We start from the raw sequence: 17,092 nt of genomic DNA, 5'->3' as shown, positions 1-17,092 counted from the left end.
AAAAAGTCTGTGCAAATCTGTTGCAAGTTGTAACAAGGTTGTAAAAGGTTTGTAGTCACCTCAGTTCCACAAGAGAGGTAAATCTCTGTTATATTATACAGCCCCTTTATAAGACAAAACAACAAAGTCAGACTTCATGGAAGCATATAAAGTTTTTTTGGGATGGATTCCAGCACTCCCAAGCTAAGATCTGTCCCCATGTTGACGTCCACACAGCCAATACAAAAATTTCCCAGTCCTAAACAATATTTATCAGAGAAGGAAGCAGCTATGCAGTTACAGGGACATTCCCATCAGAAAACCCTAAACATTGTATAATAAAGAATAGACAGGGAGGGGGGACACAAACAAACAGGCAAGACTTTTGAGAGAGTATTTATATTGCAATTTGCCTTTCTATGCTAGTGCCCTAAAGCAGTCTGTCCAGGAAGAGTTATGCCTTCTTCAGTCATCTGCTACTTCTGACGTTTGGACGTGGAGATAGATTTTTTTGGCCTTTGGAGCACTTTTCCTGCAAGAATAACAAGACATGACCAGCAAACCAGGAATGAAGGTGTTCAGTGAGCAACTAACTTCCAGTACTTCACTTGCTCTGCCTCTGCCCCAGAGAAAATGAGCACCTAATCCTCTAGGTTTGCTCTGGCTCCTCAGTAGATAGTGGTGTTTCACCCATCACACAAGTAGCTGCTATCGAGACTGCCCTTCTTCTGTTCCATTATTAGGTTTTTTTTAAGGACAAATAAAATTGTCCATAATAGTGTTGCAGCAGGTTTGAGAGACTAGTGCTGTTATGCACAGGCCAGTAAAGCCCATGCTTCTTGTTTTCACATACCTAGGTAGACAAATGATAAAAAGAATCCAAAACCTCTCCAACAGGACCCTAGGAACTGACTAGCAACTTCTTGGAAATACAGGAGGCAGTCAAGTAACCCTGAGCTTCCCCAGGGAGCTCTGGGCAGGGATTTTTCACTATTTCAAGTGAAATCTGCTGAAATTTTCCTGGCTTACCTGTGAAAGTTTTCAACATCTTCAACAGTCTCAGGCAAAACTCTTCCTTTAGTTTCAGGTAGAAGCAACACCAATCCACCCGCAATCAAACCAAGGACAGCTGCAAATCAAACAGATACACAAAGAGCTTGTTAGCATATACCAATTTCCAGCGCACACACCACTTTCTGCTGCCTGACACAAAGGACTTGTAAATGGCATTTTATTTCATTCTTCTACAAGACGTGCACAATTCTCTATGTGAAAAAAATGCCATGCCCCCTCTGAAGGATGTGGCTGCCATGTGGAGATAGCAATAAGCCGAGTTCAGTTGCGAGTTATGCACTAAAACAGGGCAACTCAGTCTGGGCAGACAAGCCCTCTTTTATAGACGAAAGAACCTTTTCTAGTGTGAGAGTATGGTAGGAAATGGATCCAGCATTTCTGCTGTTCACATGAGATTTGAAAATACATACAGAATGTATTATCTCCTACACAATGTGATTAACTTTCCCACTGATAAATTTTACCCACTTTGTACGTATTTGGCATCTATATTTTAAATCTACTAATCACCCTCCTAGACGTCCTGTCTATTAAAAGCTGCATATTGCCATTCAAGACATTTCTCTATAAATAGTATGCTGATCTAAAGATTCAGAAAAGTTCTGCAGACCCTGACCAGATGGTTCATATCACTAGTCTGAAAACACTTATCTTCCATCTGTTTACCAACCTTTTTCCAAATAGCTGGAGAATAGCCAGTTAACAGACTGTCAGAAATGCAGAAGTGTAAGAGCCACACTTGTACACCATTAAATAGGCAGTGATGTGAAATTCTAGGTTTTGGCTCCTGGACTGAAACTATATACCTCACAGAAGAGTTGTAATTCATCAGATTTGAGTCCACCAAATATTAGTCTCACCAAAATGTTTCTCAAATCTTTGCCATCTGTCGAACCTCTATTCACCTCTAACTTCCTTTACAATGCAAGGGAAAATAATAAGGGCAAAGGAGACATGAATGCATAAACAAGATTCAGGTTGTTATAAACTGAGACTGTGGCTTGTGCAGACAGCAAGGGACTTCTGCTGAACTTGGAGCAACTGCCTCAGTGGCTTCTCCTTCCCTTTGAAACTTGGGCCCCACTGCAGCACCCCAGAAGTGGCTAGCAAGGAGGTAAGGCAGCACTTACTAAAGACTATGAGAGGCAGATCGTGCCACACTTCCACCAGTCTGTACACAATGAATGGGACGATGACTCCACCAACATCACACAAGGAGGAGCAGACCATCACCCCGAGGTTCCTGGTTCAATAACAGAGGGATCACGTTAGCATCAGAGTACTGCAGATGGAAAGGGATGGATCAGATCTCTGACCCTTGCATGGGGCAAATCCAAGCACTACGTGGGACTTCGTCCACCCTGATTTTCTCTACCGTTCCATTTATTTCGATTACATGAGTTTTCATCTGCCTTCAAGAACATTTGTCTTCTTTGTTAAGCTACCTTTTTTGAGCATTTTTATTGTGTTTCACCCGCTTTATGTTCACCAGTCCTTGTGCAGCTCTGAAGCATTTGAGGATAACTTTATTTAGCATAAACATACACATTGGCCTGAACTATTTGTTTCCAGAGCAAAAAGCCAATAGGGAGGAGGATGCACCTACCTGATGTATGTTGGATATAGTTCGGTGTTTACAAAGCAAACCATTTCAAAAGCCATTGTGATTCCCATTCTCCCGATGCAAGCAGCAGCCACTTTTAGCCAATGTATGTCTGCAGAGAAAATGCGTTCAGCATACCTAAAAGTATCCCCGCAATTCAGCAGGTATCAACTAATACAGCAATGTTATTTTAGGGGGACCTCTGATCCCATGTCACTTGATGTTTCTAAGGGGCCTTGTTTCACCTGTGTGAACGAGGGAATGGGAAGAACCCCGATGTGGCCTCACGCAGGTGACTCACCCTCTGGGATCAGGGCTGTGACAAGGCAGGCAACCCCAGCCACCACATTGGCCGCAGCCCAGGGGTAGCGCCGCCCAACGCGGTCAATAGTGATGATGATGATGAAGGCAGCTGGGAGCTCAACAAGTGCAGAGTAGAGGAAATCCAGATACATGTTCCCAGCAGCTACTCCCATGTGCATGATGAGCCCCTGGTAGAGGATGGAGCTTGTGAACCTGGGTGGAGAAGAACATCCTGGCTTTGTTAGCATCCTTGTTTCAGCTACAGCAGCTATTTTTTATTAGGTGGTGCAGTGCTATGTTTTGGCTTTAATCTGAGAACAGTGCTGATAACACACCCATGTTTTTAGTTGTTTCTAAGTAATGTTTACTCCGATCAAGGACTTTTCAGTCTCATGCTCTGCAAGTGAGGAGAGGCACGAGAAGCCGGGAGGAGGCAGAGGCAGGACACCTAACCCAAACTAGTCAAAGGGGTATTCCATACCACAGCACATCATGCCCAGTATATAAACGGGGGGAAGTCGCTCGAAGGGACCAGATCACTGCTTGGGTCAGGTATCAGTCGGCGGGTGGTGAGCAATTGTATTGTGCAGCACTTGCATTTATTGGGGTTTTTTCTCTTTTCCCTTTTAGTTTTATATTCTCTTCCCTTATTATTTCCCTTATCATTATTATTAGTAGTAGTCGTAGCAGCAGCAGCATATTGTACTTTAGTTATTAAACTGTTCTTATCTCAATGTGTGGTTTACATTATTTTGATTCTCCTCGCCATCCTGCCCGTGGTAGGGGGAAGTGAGAGGGGTGAGCAAATGACTGTGTGGTGCTGAGTTACCAGCTGGGCTTAAACCACAACAGTTAGCCAGTTGGAGAACAGAGGTCTGTAGCCTGTCGGAGCCTTCAAAACCACAGCTTCAAAAATAGTTCTCCAACATTATCGTCTTACCAGTTGTACATCAAAATGAATGTGTTTTTTCTCATCTGTGGTGTCCTGACGAGGTCAAAGATGGAAGGATTCTGCTTTCCACCATCATCCTCTTCAAATTTAATATCCTGTAGAAGAGTCAGTACAAAGTACTGTAAGTTTCTACTGTGAGGAACTACAGTGATGCTTACTTACATGCACAAGCAAACCCTGAGCTCACCTCAAAATGGGAAGGCATCTTTTTCTGATTTGTTTTAGCCATATCACTGACAATTTTCATAGCTTTGTCATTTTTTCCTTGAGATATCAGCCACCTGGGAGACTCTGGGAGGCACCTACAATGCAAGTGGAAGATATTACATACCAAAGTATAAAGCCCATATAGTGCTCCCCTGTATGGAGACTGGAGAGAGTGCTTTGGATGAAGAGAGACCAGGTGGGTTTTTGGTTGGTTGGTTTTCATGTGTTCCACCACCACCAGGAAAAGTAGTACATCCCACTGTTGAAGTGGGAAGAGGAGCAGTTGTGGTAGTGGTTTTAGGTATGAGTTTACTAAAGATAAATCAGGGAAAGGCTTTAAGTGAGAGTAGCAGTAGCATTTTATTCAGCCTGTTTACTACAAACTGGCTCCTCGTCAGGAGCCAATTTCCAGTTGTGCCATCACAAGTTAAGAAGAAGTAAGCGAGCTAGAACTGGCTTACCAATTCACAAATATGGAGAAAGGAAGACAACAAATCTTTCTACTATTCCTCACCTCTCGACCCAGCCAGACAATTTCTCAAATCCAAAGCACTGAAACTGAAAAATACCAATTAAAGAGAGAGGAGAGAATCCAAAATAAAAGTGAACCCACGTGTCTTCTTTTGCTTAGGCCACAAAAAGCTTCAATTTTTTTTCCTTAAAAGAACATGTAAACATAACCTCTTACAGTTAGAGGTTATGTAGAACATGTAAACATAACCTCTTAGCCTTCAACAATCCCTCAATAACCATTTTTTCAGTGTAGGATCTACTAAATTATGCCAAAGCACTTCTTTCCATTTATGAAATGCTTAACAAATATAATAAGTGATATTACACCACTCTCCACAAGTTGTTTTCAAAGTGGTCTAACTTTTAAATACATGTCAGGTGTGGTGCACAGGCTAAGATGCACTGAAGTCCCAGTTGAGAGCAGTCCTATTTCCTCTCCTTTTTGCTGTGAACCTCCTCTTTGCACTAAGAGGTGCACACAACCAAAAAGCAATGCCAAACCTCCCTCCGTATCGAGCCTGAGGAAGCAGGAGAAGGTGGTTTTCAGGTTGTGGGCAGCGGTACAACAAAAGCCCGTTTACCAGTAGTAGAGCAGGAAGAAGGAGCTCGGCAGGGTGACGGTGAGCTGCAGCCACCGCCAGTGAGAGATGGCATAAGCAATGGCATCAAAGACCAGGAGCCCAATGGAGAAGGCTGTCTGGTAGAGGATGCCCACCGTCCTCCGGTACTTCGGACCAACAACTTCTGTCACTGCAAACACGCACAAAGACAGGTCAATGACAGCTCAGCCATGACTGCTCAGCACAGGAGTAACTTGCTGTGTAGGGACACTGGAAGACCAATGCTGCATTAATGCTCTGAAGAAGCTGTATTGGTAATCCTGGTCTTCCCAGCATAAAGCTTCTGGACAAAATTCCCTGGTGCTCACAGAGGCAGATTTGCTTTTCTGTCACCCAAAATCCAGCAGAGGAGAAAACACTATTCCTGCTCTTACATTGGCATCCAGTACTGTCCTCTGTCACAGAAATCTCTGAGTAAATCAAACATGCATCAGAGCGCACAGATGTATTTTGTCTAACGCCATCCTACATCATGTCTCCAACCCAACAGCAAGGCCAATTATTTTGTTTTTGAAGTGCAGCTTTTCAGCCTGCATTTCACTCCAAGTATAAGAAATGCTTGTACCACAGATGGCATCTGCACTTCGCAGCTGCACATCACAGGACCCACACAATAACCTAGTGATTATTTCTGATTGATACACGGCTAAAAGTAACTATTCAGCAGGCAGGCACAAGCACACTCAAAGTTTTGCATATGGTTGTGTGATTTCAAGAAAGCAAACCAACAAGGAAAAGAACAGAAAGCAGTTCTGAAGGAAGTGCTGTGTTTTGGAGCCACATACTAGCCAATACTGCTTGGCCAAATGATGCACAAAGACATCTCCTGAAGCTAAGTAGGACTGAGCCAAAAGCAGGTGAAGGGTAGACCAGTGTCCCAGGAGAGCACGATAACAAGATTGCCCTGTCCTTGTACCCTTCCCTGGGCATTCAGTATTGGCCTATCCTTAAGGAGAGGATTCAAATCTAAAGGGGGTTTGGGACTGATTCTGGGTGACACCTCGTTCATGAGAGACTTTCATGAAAAAATATGGAATTACAAAGTATAACTGCAGGAAAATATCACATAAGGCCAGTCATTGTACTGAAAGCGATTTTGTGCTCTAAAATGGCATAAAGTTCCCCAGAAGAGGTGATGAAGATTTAGTTTGTGCCAGGAAAAGATTTAAGAGGCCAAGCAAGCATCTAGAATATGCACAGGAAGGAACAATCGTGTCTTGGCAGAAGATGGTCTGGACTGCGGGCTAGATGTTTTTATTTTATTTAGATCAGACACTTAGATAACTGCACTAGCAAGATGTCTCTGCTAAAAGACTTAATGGACATTTACAGTGTCGACCTTCACATTCTTACCACTACCACGGTGAACAGGATCACCCAGAGCTAATGCAGAGAAGGCTCTATTGGGCAGCATTCAAAATATTTAATTCGCTGCTTTGGTGATTGCTTGGTTTGGGGTATTTTTGACAAGAACTTGAATTCCACACCAGAGAAGTCAGAGGAGTCCCAGGCAGCTCCACCAGAAAGCTGCCCTGAGCTGCCCTCAACCCGTGCTTCACCACCAGACACTACCAGTGTAAGGCACTGGGAGAAGCACCAGCACAGCCTGGCTCCTCACACTAATTTGCAATCCCCAGGGTTGCCCTCCACTCAGACAAGTGCATGGATACCCAAACAGCTTGTCTTTTTCTCAGCAAGTACATGCTGTTCTTCAGTTATTTTTAGGTTGTGAAGCCTCTGCTAGCCCTTTAATGCTCTTTATGTCATAAAAATGCCTCCAATTTTCCCCACCCTCTGCCTGCTGCTTTGGTGGCCTCTTCTGTCATCACCCCACCTGTGACTGGTCTGGAGCAGGCTTGAAACTATGCTGAGAAGCCAAAGATGGAGAAAACTCTGATAAAAGAGCACGGGGCATTTTAAAAATGATTGTGTTCAGGAGTTTGTTGGTGTTTCCTTGGTTTCGGGTCTTGGGGGAAGTTAGGGCTTTCCTTCTTCATCTTCAGCAGTCACTCTTGCCCCTGGGAAAAGGTCTGAACTCACCCAGGATGTAGCCTGCGGTCCAGCAGCCCTTGCTGACCAGCCCTTGGAAGAACCGGATGATGACTATCCACAGGTAGGTGGGCACAAAGACCAGAAGGATTCCAAAGACAACGTTTGCAAGAATTGTATTTATGAGGCAAAATTTACGGCCAAACCTGGATTGGAAGATAACGTATGTAAATCAAATGCTAGTTTTAAGCTAGTAAAAGCTTTGTGCATCTTAAAATAAAAAAATAAATTCCTATACAAAGGGTAAGTACATACTGACATTTATTCTTAGCCCATTACTCATTTATCTGCTTTTCTATTCCCTGAAAGGTTACTGTGCTAATTGCTCTGCAGTTCCACAAAGGCTTTCAGGAAAGAGAAAAACTTCCTAAGTTAAAGAACAATAGTCCCATATTTACATATATTTGGACTACAACTGTTATCCCTGAATTTTAGAACAGGCAGATTAGTAATCTTTTTTTTTTTTTTCCTTACAACACAGGTGAAAAAGAAGTATGGGTTAATATTGTGATTAGATGTCTGCATGCTGCAGATTTAACCGATTTATATACTACAATCTTTATCTCAAAAAATCTAGTATGTATGGATGTTGTTGTCAATGGGCTGCATTCCACACGTGGAGCAGCTCAGAGCCTGCTGTACTAACGGTCCTAGGCAGGAGGGGAACAAGGCGGAAAATGGGCCTTCAGATACTGGCATTTGTTTCTTTTTAATGCCATCCGTCTGGGCTAGGGCAGAAGCTCTCCTGTCTCAGAGCCAGGAGCTAAAGATTCCAGGACATGGGGATTTCTGCTTTTAAACAGAAATCTGCTGCACAGAGTTAAACAGATGCTGCTGTACCTATCTGTGTCTACTATTTCAGACTGTCCAAATGAAGCAATCTGTTTCCAAGCTACAGTCACACAGAGTGTGACGGATCAACTGAGGGTTCCAAACAAGTGTTTCCTGCCTTCAGTTAACAGCCCAGGGATCTGGTGTGGCATGGTAGGGATTTTGGGGTGTACGTTCCCACAGTAGTCCCCGCAGGTGCTGCAGGACTCTCCAGCCAGGAGATCTGTACGAACCACCATGTACGACCTAAGAGGCAGTGCACTTGCTTCTCATACCATGACTGCACACCAGGTGGTTTGCCTTGTTTTGAGAGGAACAGAGAGGACAGCAGTTGCACAAGTTTTCTCTGCTTTCATCTAAGCTTAGCTGGTGAACGGAGCTGATAAGGGAGGTCAGAGGGTTTTGCTGTCAGCCCACACGTACCTGTCTGCTATGTAGCCAATGTTTATGGAGCCAATGAAAAACCCAGCATTCACAGAAGACTGAAAGAGGTCCAGCTTCCAGGAGTCCTCACACACCAGGTTAAACTGAAGGAGCAACCACAGGTAGAAGCAAAAGACTGAAATGAAGACCGGGGCTCACATCCACAGGTCGTCTTTACTTCGGTTAAAGATTTAAACTTGTTTCTGGGTCTCTGCCTGTTTTATCAGCACCCAGAAATCCTACTGACTTAATTAAGTGTCCAACATTACAAACAGGATCAGGCCCTTCAGCAGTTTATTGGTATTTCCCATTCATGTCTCATCTCTCATTACTGGAAAGAACATAAGTGAATTATTATTACCTGGCAAGATCAAGACCCTAATTTGTGTTAGGTCTTGTTGATCAAGCCAGCATGGACCTGATGATCACCCTGGGCTTTTCAAACAGCTTTTTTTATAGGTGACTGTGAACCTTCCTAGGCATTTCTGGTTGCCTCATACCTTTACAGACCACAATAGTCCCTGCGCACCCTTCAGGACTCCATAAAAAGTATCCTAGATGCTTGCAGAAGCCTGCCTTGTCCCACTTCCCATGGAGTACTGGCTCCCAGAAGGAGGGTGGAAGGAGGGATCTGCATCTGCCCGAGGCCACAGCATTTTGTCTCTGCTCTGGCCTTTTGCTCAACCAAATTTTCCTACAGCCTAATGTGTCTAGAGACCAGGTATTTTGTACCAAGAACCAAGCTTTATACCACATGGATACCCACATGTATTTGCCATCTAGCCTTAGTTCTCATATCTTAATTGTAGATACACATAAAAGCTACGTAGAGAGTAAGTCACTTCAAAAACCTGTCCTAACATGACTGAGAACTCCTTCCCATCCTGCTGGCTGCTGGGTTTATTTGAAGCTATGCATCTTTAAACAACATAAACCCAAATATTCCTCCTGATGCTCTGTGGGTCTTCCCATGAGAATACTCTTCCATGTGCAAATTTTTAGCTTCAGGCAAAATAACATGTTTTACTCTGCCCTGTCCTTTCTGTTGCTTAGCTGCCAGAGAAAGGGACACTATAACAGAGCCAGAGAGCCTTCACAGACACAGTTATAACCAGAAACACATTGCCAAATGCACAGAGAGGCGTGTGATGTTCCTGGTTATTCTGTGCAGGAAGCAGCCCGCAGGACTGGCCTTGCACCCCCTGCAGAAGAAAAGGGAAGACAACTGATGCTAGAGCATGACTGCAGCACAAATCCACACAGACTGCAAGTTTTCAACTTCCCAGAATCTCAGGGGATCATGGTGGGGGCATCTGGGTCACACCATCTGCTCCAGCGTTTTGCAGCAAGATATGCCTGTCGCTTTGTAGAAGTCCTGAGTCACTCTCTGTTTGAGTTGTCCAACTTCCTCACTTTAGTATCACCCAGTCCACGCTTGGCTGAAAGAAGTACACTTACAGCATACCAACTAAAATCTACCTCCAGTCTCTTACAAAATTATAAATATTGAGGTTGCTATAGCACAGAATTTACCTGCTCCTGTGTTTGTGTTAGGTATATGGGGGAAAGAATCCTGACTTCCACCATCTCTAAGAATTTGGTGGAACTTTCTACGATGCAATCAAGATCTTCATCCCAGATTTTTAGAGTACTTCAGGGGTTTAGGTGTTTTAAGTAGGTGAAGTACCATTTTCAGTTTATTCACACATCTGAGAACACAAAGCAGTCATAGCTCTTCTGCAGTTCATTCCTGTCTTAAGCTATTTTATTTTGGGAAGTGATTACCTTTCCCCTCCCACCCATTGCCATTCCATTGTATTTTAAACCAACTTTAAAAAACTTTCTTCCTTAAAAAAGAGAGGGAAAGACATAAAGACTTCCACATCTGGGTGTGGATCCCAGGAAGACTGGGAGGGAGGTCTGTGCAGTGTGCCCGCTCGAGGATCAGCAGGTTTTGTTTGCAGTGCTGCAAGCTGCTGCTCCTTCACAGGCACTGTTTACACACCTCCACCAACTGGACCTCTCTCTCATGTGACAGGAGTTTCATTCAGAACTGGACTTTATCTGCCTGGGGATTTATTTGCTGAAATACGCTTTGCTCCCCAGCGGGAGATATAAGCCTCCTGAGCAGCCAAGGTAACACTTCACAGCGAGGGCAGAGGGAAGACAACTTGGAAAGCACCCAGCGCAAGTTCACAGTGAGAGAGGATCCCCCATCCAGGTAAGTGGGAGCCTTTTTAACACAGCCAAGGCTATGCCAACCCTCTCCCACATCCCTCAGCTTATCTGTAACAGAGGAGACAGGGGAAAGGGGTGTTTGTTTTTACCTCGGTCACGAGAGAGGTCCTGGGGGAGTCGTAGACCCAGCCGTGCCGGCAGGGCCCGACGGGGACAGTGCTCCGGTTGCCCCTAAGGCTGCCGAGGGGGTCGGTGCAGCTGACACCCGTTGCGTTCCAGTCCACCTCATACCTCCTGCAGCGGCTGCCGAAATTGGCCCCATGGCCACCCCACTCAGGCACTGTGTGATTAAGCTGCTCCTCCAGGCTCCAGCCACAGCGCTGGCTCAGCTCAGCAACCCCGGGGCTGAAGCAGCGGTGCTCAGGGATGAACCCAAAGAAGACAACACCCACATAGACCGGGGTGAAGGCAGCGGAAAGCAAACACAGGACAAAGAAGGTTTGCTTCTGGAACTTGTCAAATTCTCCAACATGCTCTAAAATGTCATCGAGGGTTGGCATTTTAGCATCAAAACCACATCAGAAAACACTCATCTAGGTCCTCTCTGCAGCACTGATAAATTTAGTTGGCAGCAAAGCTATTTAAGTAACAAAGACATTTGACCAAAAGTCAAGAGTAACTCCATAAATTATTAAACTACATGTTGCAAGCTTTATTTTTTAGGTTTCAATTGAAATCAGACCTTAATTCACCCAGGAGAATTTGCATTTAATCCCTAATCAGAGCGCATATATGTTCCTATCCTCTAGAAAAGCCCCTAGGTTGGTTTTTTTTTTATTAGGCAAGCCAGCTGAGGCATTTTAAGGAGCAAGCATAAATGGAAAACTTCTCCAACATACCAGCATTACACAAGTTTAGTGTAGCGGTTGCTGCACACCACATGCGAGCAATGCTTATTAACCAGGCTCTATAAAGAATAGGTAAGTACACTGTGAAATACAAGTGTCTGTATGGTGAGCCATGTGACAGTAAAGGAAAAGCCTTTTGCAAACTTCAGTATCATGTGTGTCTCGCCCCTTACTCTCCACACTCCTCAGTTTCTAAGGAAAAGCTCTCCCCACCTGTATCAGGGAACAGAGTTTTCACCCAACCATATTTTTGCACCGATAAAAAGTGTTCACTAGAGAATTAGGCACTGGGAATAGCTGTGGGAAGCTGTAACATACAATGCTTACAGACAAAACAGCTGTTTTTTATCATAGGAGACCAGTAAGACTTTACATAGACTTCCTTGTGGGGCACCCAAAATAAATCCAGTTACATTAGGCTCCAACAGGGCTTTGTGCTGCCTATGGATAGATACCAGCTACTCCAAAATCTTTTGCTGACAACAGCTGCTTCCATCGAAGAACAGCATGAAGGCAACCTTTTAAAGATGGAAAAAAAAAAGTGAAAAAGGGTCTGGAAAGCAACTTTAACAGTTTAGGCGACAATGAAATAAATAAATAAATAACTTTAACACCTCCTCTCAATACGCTCCAAAAAAGAAACCAGTTAGAAGGCCATTTTGGCCTGGGGACAGAAACAGAACTAATTCTTCACCTCATCCTACTGCCCATCAGCCACAGAGCAACAATGGCCTAACCACCTGTGAAAGCTGCTTTGTAGAGCAGCAATCTGAGATCATTCCCTGCATCATGCAGATGTGCCCCCTCCTCTCCTCCACCAGGAATAGCTATAAGCAAGGCAACAAGAACTCTTCTCCTGTGGCCACACGCAGCTGCATTACCAGCACAGCACCACCCTGGACCAGACTTTCACCTCTGTGGCTGCAGGGGAGGGGGACAGGGCCACAGAAGTGCACAGCAGACATCACACTCACAGCCTGTCCCCACAGCTGCCCTCATCAGGAGGATGTGTGTGGTCAGCTGAGCCAAGGAAACTGAAATCCACGTCTGCTTGAGAAGTGGGTGAAGTTGAAAGCCATTAGGCAGCACCTTAAAAAACACACCCCAAAACCTCACATCGCTTCTTTCCTAGTGGTTTTGTTTAAACAGCTGGTAATGGCGTGCGTTAAGTTCCACATGAACTAAAAAAGTTAGATCCAGACTGGGCCTTTTTTCCCCCCAATTTCCCCTGTCCGCAGTCCAGACAGGGTTTGGGTGGCACTGTGCCATGCAGGCTGGTGTCTTAGAGGCTCGCTTACCAGGGAGTCGTGCTGTTGGCTGGCAGGGTTTCTGCTCCTGGCCCAGTCATTTGTACAAAGTCACCTGACCCCCACTATTCTGACTTCCCTCCCTATGGATAAGCAGGGTATTCTACTGGAAAAATAGCCTGGTGAAGCAAGCCACAGACCCAGCTCTGAACAGGACATGATTCAGTCAGCATACCTACAAATGCCTAGATAAAAAGCGGACAATAGTTCCAAGACTAGGCAAAGTCACTCACTACTGTCAGGGGCGTATTAAAAATACGTCATTGATACTAGAAATACATCACTGCTCAGATAAACAGGCAGAGTACCTCTGTTCTATCTAAGCCTTGTTAGGCACAGTTACAATTAAGAGCCCATGCGGTGCTACGCCTTAATACATGGGAAGTCACATAGTGCAGCGGTTCATGGATCAAACAACTCTAAGATGCCAGCCTTAAAGACTTGGGGAAGGAAAGCAGCATTCTTCAACATCAAGAGAAATGTTGCAATGGTAACTGACAGTATTAAAAACACACTGTTAAGCCTCTCAGTCCCCCAAGTTAACCTAATGCTAAATACAAAAAATATGCTTTTAAGTATGACAAGATGCAGCTATAGCCAAACTGATTTACAGCTTCACCTGTAACAATACAAGAGAAGGAAAGCCCAAGTCTGATAAAAGAAAGAATACACCACTGGGACTTGCCTATATATTCTAATCTTTGTCACCAAACATTGGTTCTTGTTTTGAGTCATGCAATTAAGATACTAGCAATCACAGCAAAAAAGGGTATCACCAGGCTGAGGAGCAGCATTACAGACTAGTGTAAGAAAGATTCCAAACCTGAGATGTGGGATTTGGAATACCCACTTCATCTCTTTTATTGAAATAGCTGAATACTTTATATTACACTATTTTGATTCAAAATGGAGGTTTTTATAAAAAGAAACCATTGTTGAAACTGAGAACGCCAGCGAAAAGGAACAATGAGAAGTCTCAAAAAATTCTGACCAATGCATGTACTTGCACAATGCTTTGAAACCCTATCACTGCCCATAATTTAATATAGGAAACACTTGGAGGAGAGCAAGACTGCTAGAGGAAAGCTGACTTGCATTCATTGCCAGCAACATTTCAAATCAATGACCATGGCCAGGACTGTAACATAGAGCTAGAACTTCAGGCTATCAGAAAACATTGGCCTAAATTTTTTTTTTCTTCTAATTAATACCAGAGAGAGGTATTGTGCCAACTAGGGCTCCTCTAGCTGTTGGACTTCTCTTGGTGATGACGAACTGGGCAGTGCAGATTGTATAACAGGAATTATGCCTCTATGTCTTTGCAAGCTGGTTCTCTGTGCAGTCAGCCTAGTCCAGCCATAATCTAGGAAAAAGAAATAATAAATCTTTGGGTGCTTATCAGCTGCTTAGGCAAATACTGATGAAGTCAGTCATGTGACCAGTACCAAAAAAATATCATGCAAACAACAGCAACCATTTCAGGCTAAAGCTATACAGAGTTGTACCTTTCAGTCAATACCTTTGAACCAATGATCTGTTTAAATTAGAATGGATACTCAAATTTACAGGATAAATTAGACCAGTTCCAAAATTTACATCAAATCATCCCAACACACAAGTTATATTTTTCCTTGTCTTACAATGGGTGAACCCACAGAATAATACCCTGCCGGCAGGAAGAACATGTTGCTATTAAGCAAACCTGAGTAGTGAGGATCAATAAATACAAGGAGTTAAAATGCTAGTAGTCAGATCACTTGAGACTCAGGAGCCAGGGGCTTCATTCAGCCTTAATCCCTTCCTTTCAAAGGTTTCTCTTTTTTAAGCAAGCATTTAACACCTATGCTGAGGCTTAAAAAAAAACAAAGAAAAAAATGTGTGTCCTGGCTAGAGAGAATCAATGTAGCTCAGCCAACTGGGAGCCCAGTCATTGCTGAACAGATCATTGTAAACAACCAAGAAATCTCTCTCTTCTTCCCTTTTCAATGGTTTCTTGTTAAAGGCAAAATTCAGAAAAATTTTTCAGGCTGAAGTCCTCTTATTTGGTTGGAAATGTTGTCCCATTATATATAATCTCTCTATACATATATATCTGATTAGGCACAAGGGGTTATTAAATATTCAACAAGTCCTCATCACTATCATCATGAAACGATACTGTATTTGTAGAGTTCTGTGTCTGCTGCTGGCCTGGCTTGGCTTTTCCTTTCTTTTCCTTTCCCCCATTCAGCAAATAAGCTTTATCACTGCCAAGACTGGGCAGTTTCTTTTGTGGGTGCTTGTCTAGTCCTCTTCCTGTCTGAATCTTTACATCTGGAATGGTTAACACTTCATCCTCACTGTCCAGGTCATCCACATGGAGAGAGGTAAAGGCTTCAGATGTAACAGACTTGGCAGTAACGTGACCATTCTCCTGCCCTCCTTTTGTTGTTTTTTGATTTGGTGCTGCAATTTCCTCCATAAGCCACTCTGTTTCATTCTCATTAGCAGCTTCTTCACTGTTTATCTGCAAGAAAAAAACCCAAAGACTCACAATGCAGGAGAAGATTGTGTATACCACTCCAGAGTCTGCCACACACTGATTTCCCCAGTTATCAGACCCCACACCACACATAGTCTTAGGTCATAAGATAATAATACTGCAATGGCATGCTTTTCACTATGTCTGAAACAGACTTCTTGCTCTTCCTGTACATTTATGTGTTATTTGGCTATTTATGGACTGCTCTTCATTTCTTCAACTCCAAACTGCCTTTCCCATTTCACAATATAAATGTAGATATCTCAGCGATGTGGCTTTCCCGAAGCCACACAGTATGGTTTCCATGCACTGAAGAAAATTCAACAGGAAACAAAATCTTTGATTTTGCCACTGTATTACCTTTGTGTATTTGTAGGAAACACCAGATGTTCTTCTGCAGCAGTTTGTTATCTTGTTTATGACGATTTCCCTAAAGAAAAGGAAGAATACTCCATTAGGAAGAGTGTATCCCCCTTATTACCCCTCACTTTTCTTCACTGGATTTTCACCATCAACATAAAGCATTTCACCAAGCAAGCTGCAAGCTATTACATAGTGACACTTGACTCTGAACCACTCTAACAAAATCAAGTTAATGATGATGTACATCTTCCTCTTTGCCACAGCTTCAGGGTGACTGTTCTGAAACACCTCTAGCCTTTATGTTTAAGGTAAAACAAAAAACAAACAAACAAACAAACAAACTTGTCTGGAAAGTAGAGAATCAGCAGGATTTGCACTTATTCCTTGCTACTGTTGTATGGCTCCAGCTTGACACCATGAAAGGAGAGAGAGATAAAATACTAAAAATATTGTCACATTGTTTTATCCTCCTTAATTAGTAGTAGTACACAACAAAGACTAGCCCAATTCAATTGTGTATTCCCGTCCTCTTTACACAGGCCTTCAGACAATAATTAATGGGGAATTAAAAACAAAAAAACCCAAGCACTTTGACTGTTGAGGCTGCCAACTGAAAACCAGAACTTAACTCTCTAAAGTTCACTACTTCTCTCTCACTGAGGAAACCACATCCTACCAATGAAACTTTGAAAGCCTCCCAATCATTTCTTACCTTCTCTCTTTTTTGTAGAACAGCAAGATTATTAAGCACGCAGTGAGAACCACAAGGAGGACACTCAGCACTGCCCCAACAGCCTGACTTCTCCTTGAAAGGCCTTTATGTACTTGGGCCTCCTGATCTGTCTCATGCTCATTGCTTCCTGGATCATTGGTTGATCTATCAACGTAAATTGGGAAGAAAAGGATGAGTAAGATCTATTGACCGGTTGCATCAAACTGGATTAGAAACAGCAAATTCAAAGAATTTGAATACGCCACACCATCTTGTTGGTCCTACCTAACAGCTATGAAGAATTTAATTTAGTGGATTTCATTTTAATTAAAATCACTGAAAAAATGAAAATGTATGTACTGTGCCTACATCCTGGTATGCTTTCTAACAGTGTATAAAAACTGATTACAGTCAAGACTGAAGTGCACAATTAGGCACTCTAGAGCTTACACAGCAGCAGATATCCACACAAAGTTGCTATTTTAGAACCAAACCTGCACTTGAGCAACCTGCAAAGGCTACAGCAATTATTTACCTTCCAGCTGACTA

The 17,092-nt window shown here is 43.3% G+C and overlaps 2 protein-coding genes and 1 long non-coding RNA gene across 5 annotated transcripts in view; 1 reads left to right on the top strand and 2 right to left on the bottom strand.

Annotated features, from left to right (window-relative positions):
- Positions 1–353: 353 nt before the first annotated feature.
- SLC22A2 (solute carrier family 22 member 2) lies at positions 354–11,427 on the bottom strand. Its single transcript, XM_030498894.2, has 11 exons — positions 10,882–11,427; positions 8,555–8,658; positions 7,292–7,446; positions 5,213–5,381; positions 4,099–4,213; positions 3,900–4,006; positions 2,958–3,172; positions 2,660–2,768; positions 2,184–2,296; positions 1,009–1,108; positions 354–511 (listed from the first exon to the last, which is right to left on the bottom strand). The coding sequence occupies exons 1-11, from the start codon at positions 11,290–11,292 to the stop codon at positions 445–447; spliced, it is 1,665 nt and encodes a 554-aa protein (XP_030354754.1). The 5' UTR covers positions 11,293–11,427; the 3' UTR covers positions 354–444.
- On the top strand, positions 10,473–16,908 carry LOC115613471. The gene is made up of 2 exons (XR_003993396.1): positions 10,473–10,775; positions 16,562–16,908. It is a non-coding gene; the product is annotated as an uncharacterized LOC115613471 (long non-coding RNA).
- IGF2R (insulin like growth factor 2 receptor) overlaps positions 12,023–17,092 on the bottom strand; it is a 58,192-nt gene continuing 53,122 nt past the window's right edge. For all 3 annotated transcript variants that reach the window (XM_032920184.1, XM_032920186.1, XM_030498891.1), the window contains 3 exons: positions 16,544–16,708; positions 15,829–15,898; positions 12,023–15,453 (listed from right to left, as the gene is read on the bottom strand). In XM_032920184.1, the coding sequence (XP_032776075.1) occupies positions 15,061–15,453; positions 15,829–15,898; positions 16,544–16,708 (628 nt within the window). In that variant the 3' untranslated portion in view covers positions 12,023–15,060. The remainder of the gene's footprint in view (positions 15,454–15,828; positions 15,899–16,543; positions 16,709–17,092) is intronic.

Source organism: Strigops habroptila, chromosome 10 (assembly GCF_004027225.2).
Source record: "Strigops habroptila isolate Jane chromosome 10, bStrHab1.2.pri, whole genome shotgun sequence".
In the NCBI taxonomy this organism is placed as follows: domain Eukaryota; kingdom Metazoa; phylum Chordata; class Aves; order Psittaciformes; family Psittacidae; genus Strigops; species Strigops habroptila.
This window is presented reverse-complemented; position numbering and strand designations above follow the sequence as displayed.